The following is a 24,940-nucleotide window of genomic DNA, read 5'->3' as shown; positions in this document are numbered from 1 at the left end:
CTCTACATAGGAAACTCTAAGGAATACACACAAACACAAACCTACTAGATCTAAAAAACAAGTTCAGGAAGATTGGAGGACACAAGATCAATATACAAAATGAATTGTATTTCTAACTACTAACAACACACAATGTAAAAATGAAATTAAGAAAATATTCCATTCACAATTGCATTAAAATACTTAAAAATAAATTTAATAAAAGAAGTGTAAGACATACACTAAAAGCTACAAAACATTGATGAGAGGAATTAAAGATCTAAATAAATGGGGAGATAATCTATACTTGTGGATAGAAAGGCTTGGTATTGTTAAGATGTCAATTCTTCCCAAATTGATTTATAGATTCAATGCTTTTAAAATCTATTAAATTCCTAGCAGGCCATATTGCAGAAATTAACTGGATGATCCCAAAATGTACATGGAAATGTAAAACACTCAGGATAGCCAAAATTATTTCAGAAAAGATCAAAGTTAGAGGGCTTATACTGCCAAATTTTAAAACTCATAAAGTTACTGTAATCAAGATAATGTGGTACTAGCATAATAAAAGACATATAGCTAGCTACATGAAACAGAATTGAGAAATAAATTCAATTATGGTCAACTGATTTTCAACAAAAGTACCAAGAGAATTCAATGGCGAAAATGATAGTCTTCAACAAATAGTGCTGGAACAATTGGATATCCACATGCCAAACATGAATTTAGACCCTTACCTCACACCATACACAAAAATTAACTCAAAATGTATCATAAGCCAAAATGTAAGAGCTAAAACTCTAAAACTTTCAGAAGAAAAATCTCTGTGATCTTGGGCTAGGGATATATATGACATGAAAGCATGATCCATGAAAGAAAAAAATTGATAAACTGAACTTTATAAAAATTCACAACTTTTGAGCTTAAAAGATGACATTAAGGAGAGGACTGAATAAACTATAAACTTGTAGAAAGTATCTTCAAATCATATATTTGATAAAGAACTTATATCCAGAATATATGAAAAATTCTTACAACGCAATAATAAGAAGATAAACATCCCACCTAAAAGTACAAAAGATTTGAACAGACATTTCCATTAAAGACGATGGATGAATAGCTAATAACGCAACATCATTCAACATTAAGGAAATGCAAATTAAAGCTATATTAAGATACTATTCAAACCACTAGAATTGTTAAAATCCAAAAAATAGACAATAACAAGTGCTGCCAAGTGTAGCTGAGCGTGAGGGTCTCGTCCTCGCTCAGGCCCAAGAGTCAGGGGGGCTTGCTCCTGCCGATCAGCCGGCGGGGGGTGCCCCGAGAAGGGGCACCGGTTCTCCAGGCGTGGGGGACACGCGGTTGGGGAAAAACCACGGAGACCGCTTGAGCACAAGAACAGGTCTGCTTTATTACGGAAGTACACTTAGCTATATAGGGTTGGGTAGAGGGAGGGGCGTGATGAAGGGAGGGTTGGCTAAGGGGCGGCTGTGGATAGGCTGAAGCTGATGGATAGACCTGAGGTAAGCAGTTACTGGGGAAGAGGGCAGATTGTGGTTTGGCAATATGGGCGGGACTGGCGGGAAGGACGGCGGGAGCTGGAAGGGGAGGAGGGGTGGAGAAAGGCGGCAACAGCCAAGGATGTGGAGAAATTGGAACCTTCACACATTGCTAGTGAAAATGTAAAATGGTGCAGCTGCTTTGAAAAAGTTTGGCAGTTTCTTAAAAAGTTAAACAAATTTGCCATAAGATGTAGGGATAGTAGGTCATAGCAGCATTATTCACAATTGCCAAAGGATGGAAGATGAATAGATAAACAAATATGGCATACATGCATGGAATATTTTTCAAGCGTTAAAAGGAATGATGTGCTGAGATATGCAACGATATGGATGACCCTGGAAGATGGCATGTTGAGTGAAATAAGCCAGACAGAAAAGGACAAAAATTGTATGATCTCACTGATATGAAATAATTAGAATAAGCAAATTTATAGAGTCAGAAACTAGATTATAGGATATCAGGGCCAGGCTGGGGGTAGGAAGTGGGGAGTTAAATGTTTAAATTGTACAGAGTTTCTGTTTGGCGTCATGAATAGTAGTGATGGTAGCACAACATTGTGAATGTAATAAACAACACAACTATAGATTTGAATGTAATTAAAAGGGGAAATTTTAGATTGTATATATGTTACTAAAAAAATGTTAAAAAAAAACACAAAAACACCACAGCACTGTACAACACATATAAGGAACCCTAATGTAAATGATGGACTATAATTAATAGCACAATTATAATAACATATGTACCAAACTAACACAAGGTATTAATAATGGGGGGAGTATATGAGAGCTCTGTATTTTTTGCATAATTTTTCAGTAAACCTACAGCTTCTTAAATAAAAAAGAGAAAGAAGTGGTAGACATAAAAATGATCTCGAAATTGTACAAAATGATAGCAAGCTCTGATAACTATCCTGCTGCGTACATTAACTTATATTCAGAAAAGCAAGGGTCAAGTTGAACATTTCCATTTGAAAGTCTAAAGGGCAAAAATGGTGTAACAGAGAAGATAGTATAAACTGTCATCAAGTCCTATTTTTTATTTATCTACCCTACTATGACATATGCAGGGATATCATTTATTGTTATATATCTTATATTAGTACACTATCTGTGCACATACTGGGCAGTCAATAAATATTTGTTGAATGAAAGCTAAATGATGTGAAGAAAGACAAGGAGTCTTAATACCACTAAAAAACCATAAGGTCGTAGAAAAAGTATATTAGTTTTGTTATAAATCCCAAGTTCCTCTCATAGATTCAACTCTTACTGCTGCCTTTAGTAATTCACTTAACCTCTCTGAATATATTTTCTCATGTGTATAATAGGGGATTCATAATATTTACCTTATTAAGCACTTTACATAGCATTTTGAGAACCAAATAAAATAGTTTTATTTGCAAGTGCTGTTTAATGAAATAAGTTGCAAATATAGGGCAATAATAATGTTGAAAATTACAAATATAAACCTCTAAGAAAGGAACTCTAAGTCATTTGTCACCAACCACTAGGCAGGGAATATGCATTGTTATGTCCTTTAAAATAAAAAAAGATAAACACTTAATGTTCTTTTTATTCGTAACAGCTTTATTGAGATACAATTCACACACCATACTATTCACCATTTAAAGTGGACAGTTGCAAGCAAGAGAGTCCCATTCATCAGCCCTAAGGGATCACAGCCCAAACAGAGGCAGAGTGGACATCACCATCCAAGAATCCTCAGGATTGGGGAATGAACTATGGACTAAAGTAGACTTACTGGTATTCTACTATAGACTTATTGTGACTTTAGCAATGGAAGAAATTGTATCATTGATATGGAGGCAGTGGCCACTGGAGGTTCTGAGGGCAAGGAGAGGGAAAAACAGGTAGAACACAGGGGCATTTTTTGAACTTGGAAATTGTCCTGAATGACATTGCAACGACAGATACAGGCCATTATATATCTTGCCATAACCTACAGAATTGGGTGGGAGAGAGTGTTAACTACAATGTAAATTTTAATCCATGCTTAGTGGCAATGCTCCAATTGTGCTCATCAATTGTGATGCATGCACCACACTAATGAAGGATGTTGTCCTTGTGGGAAAGTATGAAGGATAGAGAGTGGGGCATATGGGAATCCCCTACATTTTTTATGTAGCATTTATGTAATTTAAGTATCTTTTTAAAAAAAGAAAAGAAAAGAAAAAAGAACTGTAATATAACTAAATTGTAAGAATTGAATGGGATTAAGGAAAGGAGAATAATAGACTAATTCATCATAATTGGAAATCAATGGATAGAGCATGTCTAAAAAGAATCAAGATAGATCAGTATACTTATATTGTTTTGAAAATAAACATAACACTAGAATAAACTGTTGAGTTGAAAAAAAATTTTTTAAAAATGTGGACAGTTCAGTGGTTTTTAGTATATTCAGAGTTGAGTGATTATCATCCCAGTCAATTTTAGAACATTATCGTTATCTCAAAAAGAAACCCCATACTTCATCAGTCCTCATTGCCCTCAGGTTCCCAGGCCTGGGGATTTATAAAAATCTATCTTTATAAATTTGCCCATTCTGGACTTTTCATGTATATAGAATAATACAGTACAGTCTTCTGGCTTCTTGCTCTTAGCATAATGTTTTCAAGGTTCATCCACATTGTAGCATGTATCAATACTTCATTCACTTACATTGGCAAATTACATTCCATTTTATGCATATACCATGTTTTATTTATTCATCTTCAGATGATGGACACTTGGTTCTTTCCACTTTTTGGCTAGTACAAATAAAGCTGCTATGCATATTTCATGTACAAGTTTTTGAGGGGACATATGTTTTCATTTCTCTCGGGAATATACTTAGGAGTAGAATTGCGGTCTCATATGATAACTCCATGTTTAACCTTTCACTTACTGCCAGACTGTATTCCAAAGTGTCTGCACCATTTTACATTACACCAGCAAAATGTACGGGTTCCAATTTCTTCACATCCCTGAGAATACTAGTTATCACCTGTATTTTTTTTATTATAGTCATCCTAATGAGTGTGATGTGGTTTTCATTTGCATGTCCCTAATGATTAATGATGCTGATCATCTTTTCACATGCTGATTGACCATATGTACATCTTCTTTGGAGAAATATCTACATTGATCATTTGTCCAACAATATTATTTTAACATGAAATGAAACAATGTTGTCCTTAACATGAAATGAAACAATGCTGTAAATGATGTTCACTGTTTCAAGAAGTAGTTTTCTACTGTGACTCAAAAATCTTTTAAATGAGACATGGAATCTGCCTCACATCCTGTGAACAGTCACTGCTAGAGCATGTCCACTATCCTAAGCCAAAATATGCCCAAATCAAGTTTTCTGTCCTTTGTCAAACATATATAGATGGAGAACTCACTGGTGTGTCAATGTCAGAAGAACAGATTTAGTCTTTTCTTTTATAGGTTTCTGGAAGCATTTTCAAATATTAAAAAAAAAAAAAAAACGCAGGCAAGAGTTCTATTGAGCCACATCAGTTATATGTGTTCTCTTTCAAAGTATCTAGTTTTGAACAAAGAAGGAGGGTATTTTTGAATAGAGTAGAAGATGATGATAAGTATAAAAAAATAAATTGGTGCAAGAAAAACGTTGGTAAATTTATAGCTTATATTTGTAAGCACTTAAATTAATTATCCTTTGGTTATTAAGGGAAGTCAGTGATGTCTGAATTATATCAAGTTTTATTAAAGTTCATTTTCATAGTTGAAAACCAAGTTCTTTCACTAAAATTCTGTATCATGCCACAGTTAGATATTGAAGAAAGCATTTGCAGGATAGCTGCTATGTATGTGGAGGCTGGATGAATCATGGGTATGACCGAGATTATAATTTGTTTTGTTGTTCTTACTGATTTGAGTCACCACTGCAGCTCAGTTGTTACTTTTAGGAACAAAATAAATAATTATTAAGCACTTTATATAGCACCAATTAATTTTTTTCCCTACATTATTTGTCAGGTAAACAACTTCCTTGATTCATTCTTTATGCCTTTCAAACTGTAAGAGCTCCCACTAGTTCTACTATATGATAGTTTAGTTCAATAGTTTTGAACTAAACACTTACTTTACCTTTCAATAATTAGCTCCTGGAGACTAGGAATTCTTTTGTTCTGTATATTGACTTTCTGTCACGGTACTCACTAGCAGGCCATGAAGTCTGTGCTGAAAAGGAATTGAAGGATATCCCAGCCCTGTGCACAATATTCTGCACAGCAGATGCTCAGTACATACAGACTAAATGCAGAATGAGGAAATGGCATGAGAGCACGTATGTGAATGGGAGTATGCGGAAAACGGATTGAGAGAATTAATTTGAAGAAGGCGAGAAACAGACTGGGAGAGGGAAAGGAAAAAGGTGATCAAGTAAAGAAGCTATATGATGTAGTAGTTTGATATTATTGATGAATTCCAAAAAGAAATATTGGGTTATGTTTGTAAACTGGTCTTTTCCTCTGGGCATATGAGCTTATATTAGATTCATAGGTTTACTTGATTAAGTAATTATGTATACTTCTTGTGCCAGTAGGGCATTGAGTCCCCACCCTTTGGTAGGTGGGGACTCAGAGAATTGAGGTGTTTTGATGTTGGAGTTTTGAAGCTGGAGCTTGATGTTGAAGCCTTAAGCTGGAGCTCCAGAAAGTAAGCACATAGAGGAAAGAGAAGCAAGCCACAGGAAGGGAGGAACCCAGGAAGCCCGAACCCTCACAGATGTCGGCAGCCATCTTGCTCCAATACATGAAAATAGACTTTGGTGAGGGAAGTAACTTACACTTTATGGCCTGGTATCTGAAAGCTCCTACTCCAAATAAATACCCTTTATAAAAACCAACCAATTTCTGGTATTTTGCATCAGCACCCCTTTGGCTGACTAATAGAATGGTTTTGCATTTTTTCCCTCCTCTCCTTTCCTAACTATCAAAACTCTACCCTCTGAAAATACAGTTCTCTCAAAGTTTTGGACTATGACCTAGCCTCATAAATCATTGGCAGTGGGTTCAAAAGAGGTGGTTTGACCCTATGTTTACTTTTCACCATGCTATACATAAATGTATACAAACCAAATGCATAAATGGCTATACATAAATACATCCATACATTTATGCACACAAGCACAGAATAGGAGCGTAACAAATATTGTGTGAATGAATGAGTAAATAATGCCGGGTCACACCTTGCCAGAATCATCTCTATAGGTCAGAAGTTTGATTTTATTACATCACTCAGAAGACATAAGGCTGATTCATGTAACTAAAATATAAGGGAATAATGGGTGAATGCAGAGATGTGATATAGGTATGTATATATGATACCAATTCAATAATTAAATATAGTAGCTTTTAACTGAACACAGAAGTGTACAGATTTGGGAAGCAGTTAGAATTCATAATAGAATATAATGGTCATTCTATTAGAAATGCTGCATTATCTTTGGAGAATTTTTGTTAAGTACAGCTTTCTTAAAAAAAAACAAACACCATCTCCCTGGAGCGGAGTTGGACTAACCGTCTTATTCAACACTTCAGGGTTTGATTCCCAGCTTCAAAATTCTCCCAGTTCTTCCTTACATTAGATTCATCAATGATTACCAGAAGTGCAAAGAACTACAGTCATCACCTGGTATTTATCAGTAACAAAGGCTATATTTTATGGGTATTTAAGGAGACACATTTAGTTTAACAAGCTTTCCCATTCAGAGATGCCAAAATTCCTGAAGAATTATTCTCATTGTGCCTAAATTTTAATTACTTTGGACTACCTGAGATTTTTAAAAAATCAGCTTTACTTAGGCAACACAATATTTTTAAAAGAAAAGCAAGCAAACAGAAACAAAACAAACCCAAACCCAAAGCTCTCAGGCAGGGCATGTACTCTCCACTTCACTAGATACCATAGGCCTCACCACCCCTACTCTCATATACTCACCCAAATTAAACATCATACCTGAAATTGGTCCCTCATGACAGTTATTATGTCCTGTTTGGGGAATAGTTTGCTTTTGGGGGAATATAACTAAGGTGGTGGGGTCTGACATTGGAGCAGGGAAAGGTAGGGCGGGGGTCATGAATAGACCACAGAAAATAACAAAAATTGTCAAGAAGCATGAAATAGAAGATGGAAGGTGGAGGGAGCAGTAAAGAACTTTGCCTACTATGGATTCCACCTAGTTCAAACTGATTACATCACTCCCACCTTTGTCATGAAATGGATGATATCAAGACAGGTTTGGAAGATGAAAAACCCCATGCTACCCCAGTTCTGCCTCCTAAGTGAAAGCAATTTCAATTCAGTTCAGTGGGTCTCCATTTGGTCCCTAACTCTGCCCAGATTACCCCCACTCCAGGGGAGAATGAGAAAAAGGAAGAGAAAGAAGAAAGAAACTGACAGCTGCATTGCAGTTACTGGTTATTGACAGGAAGATAGGACTCTTACTATTATAAGACACTTATGCCTTATCATCTTATTATGAGGACTTCAAATCCCAGAATGCAATAATATGCAACAAACACACACACACATGCACACCTGTACACATAGTACCCAAACAAACATGGATCAGCTACAGACATTCAAGGCCATGGTAAAAAATGTTGGTATCAATTTGTAACAGTATTTTGAGAGGTCTTGGTTTGTTAGACTCAATTATTTTATTTTAACATTTACCAAAAACTCTTTTAATGAGAGAATCAGAATATTTCAGATTTAGTGTATATATATATATAAAATTTGGAGGGAAATAGCAAAATTTAAGCAGTATTTCCCCTAATTTGGTTCCATGGAATATTGTTCCATGGGATGATAAAAGGTGTTAAACATGCACACACACACACACAGTTCTATGGTTAAACAGGATAAGCTGCCTAATTTGCAGGGCCCAGTGAAAAATAAAATTGTGTCACCCCTTGTTAAAAAAATTACTGAGAATTTCAAGATGGTGACAGCAGACTACTAAACTAAGCATGTAGCTCTTCTAAGCACAGGTCTCTATGTGACCCTACAGGCTGCACCCTATGAATCCATCACTGGTTAAATGGTTTAAGAAATGTTGGGCTAAAAAATAAACATATTTCTTTGCTGCAGGACTTCTCAGAGACTTTTACATATTAATATGCATTATGAATCTTCAAGAACTATATATGATATGTAGCAATCCCCAAATATATTTGACCAAAAACTCCTTTTCATTGTTATTTTACAAGGATCATCTTGTAGGACCAATGTTCTACAGAATATACATTGCAAAATGCAGATCTAGGCAGTGCAGACCGGTTATATTTGTTTGACATCACTCAGTCATAAATCACATGGGCATTTTCCTTATTTTTAGAATAAGACAACTAGAGATAACTAGAGATGCAAATGATGTAAATTCACTACATATGTTATTCTTCACTCTTTGATCTGTTACCATTTGGAAGGTCAACTCAGTGGCCAAACATCCCACCTTCTGGAGATGTTTTGACTGAGACTATGATCCAGTCATCTTATTTCTTCCCTTTATCCTGTCAATTCAAGTAAAGAGCATTCTTACTTACCATTACCAAGTTCCCAAGAAATGTTGTACTTTTTGCTGGCACTGTACTTCAACAGACTCAGGGCACTAGAACTGTTCCAGGAGTTATTGGGATTACGACGCAGTGCATTTAGAGCAAATATCAGGTGGAGTCCAGAGCAATCAGCAAAGTTATAAAGTTTGTCTAGAGACCTGGCTGGGAAGAAGCAGAGAAAAGGTTGTAACTTTCAAATTAAGATTCTAACCAAAGGAAAATATTAGCTACTGCCAAAAGCCTATCTATGAGCTTCCTATTAATAAGGAATTACACAGGCAGGCTTCTAAAAGGGACCGTTACCTTTTGGTACATTTCAAAGTGATTTTAGAAATCAGTACACACATTTCCAGGTAAAGGTTGCAAACTGGCAACCAAGCCTAGACCACAGTATGATTTGTTTTAAAAAAAATGGATTGTTGGCATGTAAAATTGGGAAGATTTCACAAAGTAGCTGGATTCCTAGCTGTTCTTGAAAATCAGATATGGCACTAACTAAGATATATATTCCTGAACACAACATGATAGATATTGGGGTCAAGACCAGGAAAGATGGTTGGCTGGTGAGTCTTCGGAAATAGCTCAACCTAGAAGCCCATTCACAAAAGTTCATTCAAGTCCCAATTTCTAATATTTCTGAATATGGAAATAACTGCAATCATCAGTAGAAATATGTTTCATTGGCAGGTTGATCCCAGGTAACCATCAACTCTATTCAACATGCATCCCATACCCATCCCATTCCTTCATTTCTATTATCACCATTCTGGTTCTGGATCTCACCTTACGGATTTTCATGACCTTTTTCTTTAGTTTTGTGATCAAAGCCCTTACAACTTAACCCTAAGTTTTTTTCCTAACTTTAAGCTTCAATTGCTTTCAGTGAGTTCTTTGTTGATGTCAGCCTGTTCTAGTTATTATAGAATCCCCTCCCCCATTGACCTTTGCTATAATTATTCTCCTCATTTGGTGTGACCTATTTTGTCTTATAAACGAATCCAGATTTTATTTGTCATTTTTAGACAAAGTTTCCCAAGGTATGGATGACAAGGCTTTAGGTGATACACAGATAAAAAATGTTTATGCTAATAATCAAACCCAGGGGTTCACATTTTCCCAGTACTCATTATCCAATTCCCTAGAAGAGGGCTTCTCAAATGGGGTTCTGCAGACTTCTAGGGTTCCACAAGATGTCATTAATGGTTCTGCAAGAGATTGACACATAGTGAGCAAGCAGCCCCTCACTAGCCATTTTGTCATAGATCTTTTAGTCCTATAAAGTAAGGGCCATGATCATTTGGTTAAGTCCATTGTCAAGTTTTGAAGTAGGATATAAGAAGCTTCCCTTTTCAACCTCTTACCTATGAGAGAAAGCTTTAACTTGGTTAAGAATCATTAGGAAAAAAGGCAAAAATGGTCTCATTTCAGTTGAAAATAAAATTCAGTTGAGAATAAAATTCAGTTGAACTTAACTTATATTCAGCCCAGAATTGAGTAGTTTGGCAGCAACAATAACAACAGGCCATAGTTTTCTTGCTAAAGAAATACTCTTATTTATTTTTTGTTCCAAAATACTTATTTTAATGCATTTAGAAGCCTGTTAAGATCATGGAACCAGAACAAAATCATAATAATTCCATAATTATTACTCAACTTTGACAATGCCACTCAGTAAGAACATGGTTTTATAAAAAATTGTGTCTTATGCTTTTTTTAAATTCTTATTGCCTTGACTTATAGTTTTAGAAGCTTTACTATTCAACATTGTCAATAAATTTTTATATTGGAAAAACTAATTAAAGTAAATTCACAATCCTTATTTAATGAAATCTAACAAGCATATATTTAGAGAACTTATATTCTATTTTGGCTTAAACTAGTTATTTAACAAAAAACTTACGTTTGCCTTATGAGTTTTTAAAATTTATGAAAAGGAAAGACAGGGATTAATTTTAAGGAAGCTCATTTAAAATGCCATTTTTAGTTTTAAATAAAAAGAAAACACAATTTTGAACTTCATAACATTTTGTACAATAGAAATTTGTGATAAGACTTTTAGGCCTACTTGGCTAAGATAACAAAATCAAGTAGAAAATTTGTTACAAAGGAAAAACTGAAGTTTCTTCTGCATACACCATTGACCTGCATTAGAATTGGTATCCTTAGTGAGGAAAGGGAGACCATACCAAAGAAAACTAAGAAGGCCAAAATAAACAGAACCACAGGAAAATACTGTTTTCCATTTAAAAGAGAATTGAGAATTATTATCGGATTATTATATCTAAATAAATAATCACACCAATATACTATTAGATTTAGATATAATAATTTCTATTTAGAGGTTCCCTGAGATTTGAGGTTTGTCAGGCATTCCTCTGGGGTAAGAAGTTTGAGAAGCCTGCTTTAAAAGATTGCACAGGAAAATAGAAGTCATCCATTTCACCCAGATATTTGCAGTTGAACTGACAATGACTTAAAATAGTCCTTCTACTTGGCAATAATATCCCTACTAATCAAATCAATTACATTATCAATCTCTCCAATTCAATGCAAACCCAGTAGAAATCCATTGGAATTAAAAAATAATCAAAAGCATCAACTAACAGGGAGGTGAAGATGGTCAACCACACACCAGGGAACCGAGAGTGCCTACAACTGCAAGCAGGAGAATCACACCCATCAGCCATTCCGGATCTAAGCCTCCTCTTGATTTAGAGGTGGAGTGGACATCACCATCGGAGGGTCCACAGGATGGAGGAATAAAACAAGGATTAGAGTGGACTTATTGGTATTCTACTATAGAACTATTATGACTCTAGCAATGGAAGAATTTGTATCATTGATGTGGAGACAGTGGCCACTGTAGTTGCTGAGGGCAGGGAGAGGTAAGAAGAGATGTTAAGTGGGGGCATTTTTTGGACTTGGAGTTGTCCTAAATGATATTGCAGGGACAGATGCTGGACATTATATATCCTGCCATAACCCACTGAATGGACTAGGGGAGAGTGTAAACTACAATGTAAATTATAATTCATGTGGTACAGCAGTGCTCCAAAATGTATTCACTGAATGCAATGAATGTGCCACAATGATGGAAGAGGTTGATGTTGTGGGAAGAGTGGGGGAATTGGGGTGTGGGGGTATATGGGAACCTCATATTTTTTAAAGTAACATTTTTTGTGATCTATGTATCTTTTTAAAAAAAGACAATTTGTTTTAAAAAATAAAGACTACGGAAATGTTAAAAAAAGGCATCTGAGTAATTATGCAGGAATTCATGAAATCAAAGTAATGTTTGATAACTGCTCAAATCACAGGCAAATCCAGTGGTAGATAAGGATCTGGAAGAATTATATCAGTTAACAACCAAACAGAAGAAAACTCATAAGGATGATAACATAATAGATTATTTAAAAAATATATGAATATTGGTATGTTGGTGAAGGGGTGTTGTATGGGAATTCTACACATGTGCATGACTGTTTTGTAAGGTCACAAACTCGGTAATAAAAATATATTTTTAAAAAATAGGGTGGGCTGGGGGAAATATATACCAAATGTAAGATACAGACTAAAGTTAGTAGTAATATTTTGATGATGCTCTTGCACAGTTTGTAACAAATGTTTCTCAACAATGCAAGGTGTTGGTGGTTGAGTGATGTATGGGACCCCTGTATGATGTTATGCATGTTCATTTTGTAAGTTCACAACTTTTACTATACACTTATTGTTTATGTATGTTCATATATGAATGATATACTTCAATAAAAATCTATTATAAAAATATATCTATGAATATTAAAAAAATCAAGAGAGGCTCTTCCTGGGGATGGTTTTGAAGTCCTTTTTTTCCTCCCTCTCCCCTTTCTTTCCCCCTCCCCCTCCCCGCTATTTTTGCTGTCTGTGTCCATTCGCTGTGTGATCTTCTGTATCTATTTCTCTTTTAGTCTTCTCTTCTCATCTTTCTCCTCTAGGATTCACTGGGATTTGATCCTGGGAACCTCTAATGTGGAGAGAGGTTCCTGTCAATTGTGCCACCTCAGTTTCTGACCTCTGCTGCCCTTCACCTTGACTCTTCCCTTTGTCTTTCTTTTGTTGCATCACCTTCTTGCTGTGTGACTTACTTGCACGGACACTGGCTCATCGTGTGGGCATTCTGCTTGCTGTGTGGACACTTGGCTCACGACGTGGGCTCTGGCTCACCATGCGGGCACTCACATGGGCACTTGGCTCACCACATGGGTACTTGTGTGGGCACTTGGCTTACCACATGGGCACTCAGCTCTCTATGTGGGCACTGACTGACCATGCAGGCATGCTTTCTCTTTTTCTTTTTCACCAGGAGGTCCCAGGGATCAAATCCGGGTCCTTCCATGTGGTAGGTGGAGGTCTAATCACTTGAGCCACATCTACTTCCCTTGAAGTACTTTACTACTCATCATTGTGTCAGAAAAGGTATTTTATCATAAATGCTAACTATTCAGTTAATACAATTAAATTTGTTCAAATAATTAGTTCTTAGTTGAAACAAAAGCTTATAATTTGCTAACTCTACAATGAAATACACTTATTTTCCTAACATTTAGGTTCATTTTTTAACTAAAATCCTAATCAAACTTTGCATCAAAATTTACCATGAAAGGCTGATATTACTTCTAGATGGATTGATTCCCTTTAAGTGGTCTTTTTCTAGAAATAATTATTTTCATTTAATGAGGATTTATTTATCTATTTCAGTTATATTTAAAAAACAAATATACATCAAACACAAAAGCACATGCAACCTGTGATTTCATGGATTGAATGGTTTAAGGCAAGGCAAAGTTATTTACATATAAAAAATGTCAAAGTCAAGAAAATGTGAGCAAATAACAATATGGATGGTTTGTTTAAGCTGCAAAAATTGTTGAGAACTAGAGTGCTAGAAGTTTTGGAAATATCATTAAGGATGTTTCAGGGAAGCGGACTTGGCCCAGTGGATATGGCATCTGCCTACCACATGGGAGGTCCGCGGTTCAAATTCCGGGCCTCCTTGACCTGTGTGGAGCTGGCCCATGCATAGCGCTGATGCACGCCAAGGAGTGTCGTGCCATGCGGGGGTGTCCCCCACATAGGGGAGCCCTACATGCAAGGAATGTGACCCGTAAGGAAAGCCACCCAGCGCGAAAGAAAGTGCAGCCTGCTCAAGAATGGTGCTGCACACACGGAGAGCTGACACAACAAGATAACGCAACCAAAAGAAAAAAACAGGTTCCCGGTGCCTCTGATAAGTATAGAAGCGGTCACAGAAGAACACACAGTGAATGGACACATAGAGCAGACAACTTGGGGGTGGGGGTGGGGGAGGAGGAATTAAAAAAAAAAAAGTATGTTTAAGTTTTGCCTCTTCCATGAAGTCATTCCTGGACATACCCACATCCCTCCACTGGCTCTAAACTCAGGGTCTATATCATTCATTGTGCCATTTCTTGTAGCACTGTCTCACTCTTTTGATTCATCCACATCTCCAGAGTGCATAGCGTGTTTTCCCAGTTAAACTGTTAAGTTCCTTGAGGCTGGTGCTGTATATCATTATCTCCTTCACAACATCTGCACAGATCAATTTCCTGCTTTAAAAAAATGCTGAATGATTCTTATAACCCAATTCCTTTTTGTTGTGCAAAAGTAGTTTAATAAATTGAAAGGAGCCCAAAAGACAAATTTGTCTAAGACATTATTACTGGTCCAAGAGATGTACTCTAAAGATTATTAGAAAAGTATATATATTTGATTGTTGATCATTTAGTAGGTGCTTAACAAATGTAATCTTCCTTGGAACATCTGCTGTTAGGTTCTAAGGAAATAGAGGTTTAATTAGATGACTTATTTCCTCTTTCCACCAGAGGGTGCCAATTCTTCTATGTCCACTAGTCGGTTTGCCTTGACATTTTACATGAATATTGTCCTAAGGAGTAATATCTAGAAGACAGCTGAAGATGAGAAGATGGAGCTTTAGAGAGATGTAAATGAGTATAGGCTTGGGCATCATATATAAAGAATTGCTAGCTAGGTTCTGTGAAAATTCTGAAGGACAAAATGTAGAAAGATGGATGAAGGCAAAAACCTTAAGAAATATCTACAACATGAATCAGGAAGAAGGAAGGATGAAGTAAAGACAAAGAGGAACAGAGAAAATGAAGGATAACCCAGAAATCTGGTCTTAAAAAACCCAAAAGAAGAGAGTTTCAAGGAGGTGCTAGTTGATGAGAATAAATGGTGGCGAGAAAGTTAGGAAAAAAGTGGCCAAGAAAAAAGCCATTTTGTTAGGGTGAAAGTAAGAAGTTGAAAAATGAGTGAAAGGAAAATAAGGAATAGATTCTTGTACATTCAACTTACTTGTTGAAATCATTATGGCAATAAAAAGGAGGAAAAGAAACACACGTAGTAATGAGAAAAGTCTCAGGGATAGGTTTAAAAAATTTGAGATATAAGACCCTATTTTGTCAAAAAGCCATGTCTTCAATAAAGCTAACTTCAGCTTAATATGAGGAAGACCATAATAAGATCAACGAATTCACCCTAAGATGTGAATGATTGATCAATTCCATTAGTTTCCTCAGGATTCTTCACTTTAAAAACAAAATAGACAAACAGCAATCCAATAAACAGAAAATAGGGCTCTCAGTCTAAACAACTGGGACTGGAATTTCTACTAGGATTCAGAAATTTATTCAACAAATATTTATTGAGTACCTAGTATATGCCAGGTACTATAACATATTCTAGGTTTACAGCAATAAACAAAACAGAGAGAAATCCTGACCTCATGGTGTCTACATTTAATATGGTTGTGGAAACGATGGATGGGGGAGGTAAAGCAGGTAGGGGATAGGTAATTGTAATAAGGGGTGGTATGTTATTTCACATAACCTTCACTGATAATGTAACATTTGAGTAGAACTGAAGGAAGTGAGGGAGTAAGTCAAGTAAATGTGGAAAGAATTCAGGGCAGAGGTTACAGTAAGGGCAAAGGCCTAAGACAGGAAAGAACATGATGAATTTGAAGACCAGCAAAGAGGCCAGTGTGGCTAAGGCAGAATGAATAAGAGAGAGAGCAGTAGGAGAGAGCCTTAGCAGGGTCAGGCTGTGTAGAGCCTTACTAGCCATTATAAGGACTTTGGCTTTTACCCAGAATGATACAGGACACCACTGGATGGTTCTGAACATGACCAGACTCGTATTTTGAAAGCATCACTACGGTTCCTGAACTGAAAAGGAACTAGGCAGAGGGAGTAGGGAAGAGCAAGGATGAAAGCAAGAAAACCAATTAGGGGGGTATAGCAATAATTCAGGCAAGGGTCATCATGGCTTAGAGTAGGGGAGTGGTGGAAGTGGTCAGGTTCTGTGGATGTTGTAAAGGAAGAGCTGGTAATATTTGCTCAAGGATTCAATGTGGGGTGTGACAAAAATGAAAGAGTAAAGAAACACCCAAATTTCTGGCTAGAGCAGCAGAAGGATGAACTTAACATTTAACAAGGAAGTAAGGAAGACTTTGGGAGAAGGGAGGAGGAGATGACAAAGATCAGAATTTTGGTTTGAGGTGCAAATTGGAGATGCCCATTTGACATACAAGTAGAGAATTTGAGTGGACAGAATACATAAGTCCAGATTTAAGGGAAAAGGTATTGACTGAAGATACAAATCTCACTAAGTAAAACATTTTGAAAGGTTGGGAGAAGCAGAGAACTTTTTGTTGTAAAGGCAGAAATAGAAGATCTGTCATAGGGGTCTTCTCATTTATGGACACCAGTGTCCTCAAAGCAGCTCTCTATTCTAGCCCTTCCCCTTCTCCCTTCTGCTAAGCACTGTGAGGTTACTTGATTCTCGCCTTCTTTGACTATCTTTCCGGGATTAGCTTCTCATCCTCTCATCCTGTTTTTTGCTTATTTATTTTCCCCAAAGTAATGACTATTTAATTATGGCCCCCCCCCCATTCTTTGGCAGGAACAATTGATTTTTTGAGTCCTGTGTAAAATGCCATGCAAACGGAGCTTCAAGACATGCCCCCAATCCCTCTTTCTAATCTGATGGCCAGCCCTAATCTCCTTTATAGAGATTCCAGAGCCACAGTGGCCTCTGGGAATTAAATTCTAACTTGCTGGGTGATTTTGGCTTTCAAGTTTGCTTCCCCAGACTTCTGTCAATATGTGGCATTAATGCTTCTTTCTAACTCAATACCTAAGAAGATATCCCTAGTATTAACCCTACCTCAGAGAGGCTCCTTTACATTAAATTCTTTTTTTGTGTGTGGGGGTTTCAGCTGGTGTCAGAGGACTAATGCTAAAACATTAGCTGAGTTCAACTCAAGTATGTCTATTCTCTATATTTTCCATGTGATTTGGTAGTCTGTTCATAATCTCATATGCTCATGATTAGAATAAGCCGACACTACTCTATTGCACCTAGCACTGAGTTCCCCTTTTGGAGTCACCAGTACTGTCCTCCAGAAGCTAAATGCGAAGGTCATGTGTCCATGTCTTCTGTGATTGTATACACTTGTTCAAAGAATTACTCAAAGCCTAGTATGATGAAATGTGGGCCATATTAGAATATCTCATCCTTCCCAGACAAACCATATTATCCCATGGCTCACTGTTGTTCTTAGCTTGTTATATTTTCCTGGACCATCCTTCCTCTTCTTTAACTTCCTTATAAGTCCATCATTCTTCACAGTGTAGGTCAATGGTCTACAGTGTGGGGTCTTCCCAAAGCAGAGACACAGGGACTCTTACTTCTAGTCTTTCCCAGCTCTGCTCCAGTCACAGCAATAACCAAATCATGTGATCATTGTTCAATTCTAAAAACAGATTAGACCATTTGCCAAAGAGAAGGTACCATGTCTGCCTTTTTAGCATCTAGTTCAGTGCCTGATACACAATAAGCCTTAAAAATGTCTGATTCATATAGGTGTTATATAGGCCATTCAGTACCACTTAGTAATCTGTCTGTACTCTATTAAACTGCAATTATCATTATTCAGTGTAGCAAGTCCCCTCTAAGTTATGTCCATTGCTTTAAGTGTTTAGTTTGGAGTGAATAACACTGGTAAGGGAGGCTCACCAATAGAGGCTGCTAAGGACAGAGAAGTTGCTGGAAGAAGCCAGAAAAGAAACATGTCAGTGAAAGCAGTGTGATGTGAACTCTGAATCAACTCTGCCTCTTATAATTCAGCGTGAGAAACCATCAGTTAATGGGGAACCATTAGAATTAGTGAGTACAACCAATAAGAAGTGAGACATTGTAATTGTAGCTATTAAGAGAGAACAGTTTGAAAATTGCCTAGGAGGAAAACACAGCCATTTCGGAAAGACTAAAGATATCTCAAGGCTGAGAGCTAAGTTTAATTGGAAGGGAAATATCTCCTTTAGTCAGGACAATGAAACTTTAACTAGGTTATAAAGAAATAAGCATAAATGTCTATAATTTGATAGAGCTTTTAAAGGAGAATGGGATTTGGGGAATGTTTGTGAATAAAAATTAAACACAATCACAAGACTAGAGGCTAGAGACTGTTGCATTAATCAGCTTAACTAGGGTAAAAGGAAAACTGAGTGCCTTTTGGTATATACGCAAGACCTCTGGATCCCACAAGGAGCCCATATAAATGGTGGTAAAGGAAGAGTAGAAGAGACGTTGATAGTAGTAAAGATCTAGGTTTGCAATAAAGAAATATGCCCCTTAGAAACTGGTTTTAAAAGATGCAAATAATATTTCTAGATGATAGCTTGGAAAATCTGTCAAAATTTTAAATGCATATTCCCCTAGACCAGATGAGAATGTTGAATTTTACCTGAACCCTGTAATCCTGGAAAACAGCATAGGTTAATATATCCTCATCCATTGTGTTACTGTCCAAGATGCCTTAACTTTGCCTTAGCTTGACTAAACTTTAGATAGGCTTCTCTCTGTCTCTAGGCCCCTGACTTCCCTCACATTGGTTCTTACAGAATCCAGATAGAACATATCCCACCTGGCCTTGAAAACAAACTCATGATAAAAAATTACGTAATGGACACATACCATTGCTTGACCTTCCTATGTGGAAGAAATAGAAAATTATCACTAGGTAACACCTCAGTAGTGATGTTGTGTTCAGAAACCTCTGATGGATGCTAAAAAAATCAGTATGTGAGAATATGATAACAAACAGGATATCTGCATTGTCTCAAGTTTTTTTCCCATAAGACATTTGTTAATTACAAAGTGAACAATGAGTAACTTAATAGAGGTTAAGAGTAAACTTAAACAAGGTTGATCTATCCCTTGTGATCAAAGTCAACCTTAGTAGTTATAACTGGCCTGGACTCTTCAAATGTGTCAAGGTCATGAGAAAGAATGAAAGACTGAGGAACTGCCACAGATTGAAGGGGACTAAGAAGATAGGACACTTAAATGTTATGAAGGACAAGAAATAGAAGTTAAGAAATGTTATTTAAAATTAAGATAATAAATGTTTTAAATATTTATGTATTTATATCTATTCATATATTTATGTAATTGATAAATATGAATATAATATATATCTATCAAATAAATATATTAAATATATATTAGATATATTTATATTAAAGCTATCAAACCCTGGGAAAAAGGAAGACAGGAGAGAGGGTAGTTAAGAAAGGCAAATTCTCATCTTTCATAGCAGAGTCAATAAAGCAAAAGTCATTAAATCAATAATGGGAGTATGAGCATATTATCTAGTCTAAAGGAAATAAATATAGAACAACTGATTTTAAACTGGTACAAAAAGAAAATACTAATACAATTGTAAAATCTCTAGCAAGACTGACAGAAAAAAGCAAAGAAAGGAAAGAAAAAATGGAGAATGTATAGAAAAACAATTTTAGCAAAGAAAAAGGAGATGCAACTACTTATAAAGTATTTTTACATAATAGTAATACATATAAATAGCATTATGGCACTGAAATTGAAAACTTAGTTGAGATAATCTGACAATTTTCTAGAAAAATAAACATAATTTTAATTGACTCAGGAAGAAAGAGAAATTCTGAATAAACCTGTAACAATTAAAAAAATAAATTGGTAGTCAAAAGTCTATCACCTCCCCATATCCCTTTTCTTCAGGCCTATAAGGTTCAATTGAAGGTGTTACTGATATTTCAAAGTACAGTTTTGCCTATCTTATGCAAATTTTTAAAAGAAGAAAAGCCACCAACTCATTTAATGAGGCTATAAAACTTTGATAATCAAACAGAAGATTTTAAAAATTAGAAGAAAATCACTTATTAACATAGATTAAATATACATAAGCAAGTGTATCAGTATAGTATAACCACTGTCCAATAGATATATGAGCCATATAGTAATTATAAATTTTTCTTCTAACTATATAAAAAGTAAAAAGAGACAGGGAAAATTAATTTTAATAACGTTTATGCAATACATCTAAAATATTATTTCAATCTGTAAAAAAACATAAAAAATTATTAATGAGATGTTTTACATTCTATTTTTCAGACTAAGTCTTAGAAACCTGGTGTGTATTTTATATGTTTACCGCACCTCAATTTGTTCTACTTACATTTCAAATGCTCATTAGCCACATGGTAGCTAATAGTAACTATAGTGGACAGAATATATACATATATATACACACACGCACACGTATCACACATACACTTATATATGTGCATATAAACAATTAAAATTCAGCCATATGTATGTGGAGATAAATATATGAACAAGTCAAATTCTACTCTATATGTATAGATTCACATAAATGATGTACATATTTCTATCTCTATTTGCATACATGCACACACAACACATAAATATGCATACACACATAAATATATAGGTAAAATGAGAATTCATACCAGGAAGGCAAAAGTGGCTCAAAATCAGAAAATCTATTAATATAATCCACCATATTAATGGATTAAAAGAGAAAATTACCTGTTCAACAAATTTATGGCTATGTTTTCTTCTTAGAATTATATAATTTTGACTCTTACATTTAGGTTGATGATTCATTTTGAGTTAATTTTTGTATATGATGTGAGGTAGGGATTAAACTTCATTCTTTTGCATGTGTATATCCTGTTGCCCCAACACCATTGGTTGAAAGGTCTACTCTTTTCCAATTGCCCTTGTTGAAAATAAGCGACCATAAATTTAAAGTTTATATCTGCACTCTCAATTCTATTCCATTGATCTACAGTTTTATTTTCATACCAGTATCACCTGGTCTTGATTACTGTAACTTTATAGTAAGTTTTGAGTTGAGAAGTGTGAGTCCTTGAACTTTGTTCTTCTTTTTCAAAATTGTTTTGGCTATTCTGGATCCCATGTATTTTTATATGAACTTTAGGATCAGCATGCCAATTTCTGCATTAAAGACAGCTGGAATTTTGATAGGGATTGGATTAATCTGTATATCAATTTGGAGACTATTGCCATTTTAACAACATTGTGTCTTCCAACCAATGAGCATGGATGTCTCTTTATTTATTTATATTTCTTTAATTTTTTTCAATGATTTTTATAGATTTGTATACAAGTCTTGAATTTCTTTTGTTAAATTTATTGCTAAGTATTTATTTTTCTATGCTGTTGTAAATGGAATTGCATTATTAATATCATTTTTGGATTATTCATTTTTAATGATTAAGTAACTTTTGAAAAATTTGCAAAACAATTCAATGGAGGAAGGATAGGTTTTTCAACAGATGGTACAATAATAATTGGTTCCCCATATGCAAATATAAAAAGAGAGGGAGCGAATCTTGACCTATACCTCAATATCTTATCACCTCTCAAAAGTTTAACTCAAAATGGATCATAAACCTAAATTTATAAACGAAAACTATAAAATGTAGACAGGAATATATTGGAGAACATAATTTGGGGTAGGCAAAGAGCTCTTAGATACAAAACCAAAAGCATGAAAGAAAAAATTGATAAATTGGACTTCATTAAAATGAAAATATTTTGCTCTGAGAAAGATACTGTTAAAAGAATGAAAAGACGAGTCACAGATTGGGAGATAATATAGGCATATCACATAGGTAAGAAAGGATTGGTACCCAGATTGTAATATAGAATTTCAAAACTCAGCCATAAGAAAACAATCCTGTAAACCAAAGAAATCAGGGATTTGATTAGACATTTCACCAAAAAAGAAGACATACAAATGGCAAATAAGCACATGCAAAGAATGTGAATATCATTTGCTATTAAGTAAATGCAAATACCACTAATGAGGTACTACTACACACCTACTGGAATGGTTAAACAAATCCTGACAATACCAAGTATTGATGAGAATGTTGGGCAGTTTCTTATAAAATTAAATATACACTTATCATATGATCAAGGAATCCCACTCCTTAGTATTTACCCAAGATAAATTAATATTTACATACACATAAGGACAGATATGTGAATGTTATTCAAAATAGACATAATTATTCAAATAGTAAAAAACTAGAAACAGCTCAGTATCCTTCACTGGTCAGAGAACAAACTGTGGAACATCCACACAATAGAATGTCACTCAACTATAATAAAAGGATCATCTATTGATACAACAGCATGAAAGAATCTCAAATGTATTAGGCAAAGTGAATGAATCTAACTCAAAAGGCTACATACTTTGTGATACTATTTATATATGGCATTCTAGAAAATGTCAAAGCTATAGAAACAGGTTAAAGGTGGGCAGAGGGTGTGATAACAAAATGGCAGCACAAGGGAAGTGTTCTGTAACTTGATTCTTTGTCAAAACCTATAAAACTACATACCCAGAACAGTAATTTTTAGTGTATAAATTTTAAAAAATGAATTTATAATAATACATTTAATAGTTTTAAAAATTAAAAGTGAGGAGAAAATAAAGACAACAATCTTGAGAGAATCTGCCACAAGCAGACCTGCATTACAAGAAATTCTAATTTTTCCTTCAAGCTGAAGGAAAATGATCCCAGTGAAAGCACAGATATAGGAAGGGATGAATAGTAAATGATACGGATAAAAAGATGTCTGTATATGAGGGTAAATAAGAATATTGATTGCTTTAAATAATGGTGATGATGATGGTGCTGATGATTTCTTGGGGGGTTTATAACATGTACAAGCAGAATATTGGCATTGATACCAAAAAGGCCAAGAGGTTTAAATGGAGTTAAAGTGTTTTCAAGTCTCTTGTATTGTTTAGGAAGCATTAAAAGTACTGATTTAAGATAGACTATTAAAGGTCAAGGATGAATATGGACATCTGTATGGTGACTAAAGAATTATATAAGAATTTATAATTAAAATGCTAATAGAGGGTAAATTGATATAACAGAAAATTATTGATTAATCCAAAAGAAGGAGGAATAAAGGAATAAAAAGAACAGATAGGACGAACAGAAAACAAATAGTAAAATGATTAATTTAAATTCCATCTATTTCTGTAATTTCATTAATTATAAAAAGATTGAACAATCCAATTAAAAGACCATAATTGTCAAGACAGTTTTTAAAAAAATCTATGTGCTATAAAAAATACACTTAAATATAAAGAAAAAGGCCTTGGGGGGATACTGTGGAAACTTTAAAATATGGATTAGGTATTACTTGTTATTAATGAATCAGTATTGATCATTTTAAGTTTAGTCATGATATTGAGCTCATGTGGGGAAAATGTTCTTTGTTTTTAGAGATGTACATTGAAGAAATTCCATGATGTATGTATTTTACTTTAAATATTTTGTCAAAAAATAGGGCAAAATGCTAATAATTATGTAATCTAGGAGGTGGACAATTGGATATTCATCGTATTATCCACTACATTTTCTGAGTATTTGAATTTTTTTTCTCAATAAAAGCCAGTAAAAGGTGATGACAAGAAAAAAATTATAGTTAGAAGACCAAAATGCACAAGGTAAAAGTTGAAACCATTTAGAGGAAAATACAGCAGAATGACTTTGGAATCATGAAGGAATCTTTAAACATGTAAAAAAAAAATATCAAACTACAAAGAAAAAAGATCACTAATCTGATTTATTTAAAATTAAAATACTTTGTATAACAAAATACCACTAACAAAGCATAAAGTGAAAACTTATATGACAAGTTACCTATTAAAAGATTTCGACCTCACTGAAAACACAGAAATGCAAATTAAAATGATTTGCCATTTCACATGTGTCAGATTGGCAAAAATTAAAATGCCCAACAAAACCAACTGATAACAAGGATGAGGAGCAATAGGAATTCTGATACACTCCTAGTAGGACTGTAAATTGGCACAACCACTTTGGAAAGCAATTTGGGAAAGTGTAGTAGAATTAAATATGGGAACAACAGAGAACACAGAAATTCTACTTTGAGATTTATACACCAGAGACGTTTTTTCACGTGTTCAAGGAAAAAGAACAAGAATTTTGATTGCAGTGCTGTTTGAAATAACAGTAAGTCAGAAATAACCTAAATGTCCATTACGGAGAATTGATAAGTAATTTAAAGAGAACGAACTAGAGATAAATCTCAAGAACACAAGGCAGAGGAGGAAAAAAAGTGAGTTATGGAACGAATATGCAGTATGATAATATTTACTTCAAGAGTTAAAATATACAAAATACTACTAACTCATTTATTATGGAAATAAATGTTTACATAATATATCATATATAGTATAATATATAATATGCCATTAAACTGTACTATATTATACTATATATTATTATTCTTTTGGATATGAAGATGTTGCTAAGTGTGAAGAATCCCTATCCAGAAAAGACATAGAACAGTCCC

General features: G+C 34.9%; 1 protein-coding gene across 1 annotated transcript in view; it reads right to left on the bottom strand.

Annotated features, from left to right (window-relative positions):
* The window catches only part of HPSE2 (heparanase 2 (inactive)), an 827,209-nt gene that overhangs the window by 294,239 nt on the left and 508,030 nt on the right, over positions 1-24,940 (bottom strand). Inside the window, exon 4 of the mRNA XM_004457034.4 lies at positions 9,131-9,304. Within this exon, the coding sequence (XP_004457091.1) occupies positions 9,131-9,304 (174 nt within the window). The remainder of the gene's footprint in view (positions 1-9,130; positions 9,305-24,940) is intronic.

Source organism: Dasypus novemcinctus, chromosome 6 (genome assembly GCF_030445035.2).
Source record: "Dasypus novemcinctus isolate mDasNov1 chromosome 6, mDasNov1.1.hap2, whole genome shotgun sequence".
NCBI classification, from domain to species: Eukaryota; Metazoa; Chordata; class Mammalia; order Cingulata; family Dasypodidae; genus Dasypus; species Dasypus novemcinctus.
The sequence above is the reverse complement of the archived record's forward strand: the minus strand, read 5'-3'. Positions and strand labels throughout refer to the sequence as shown.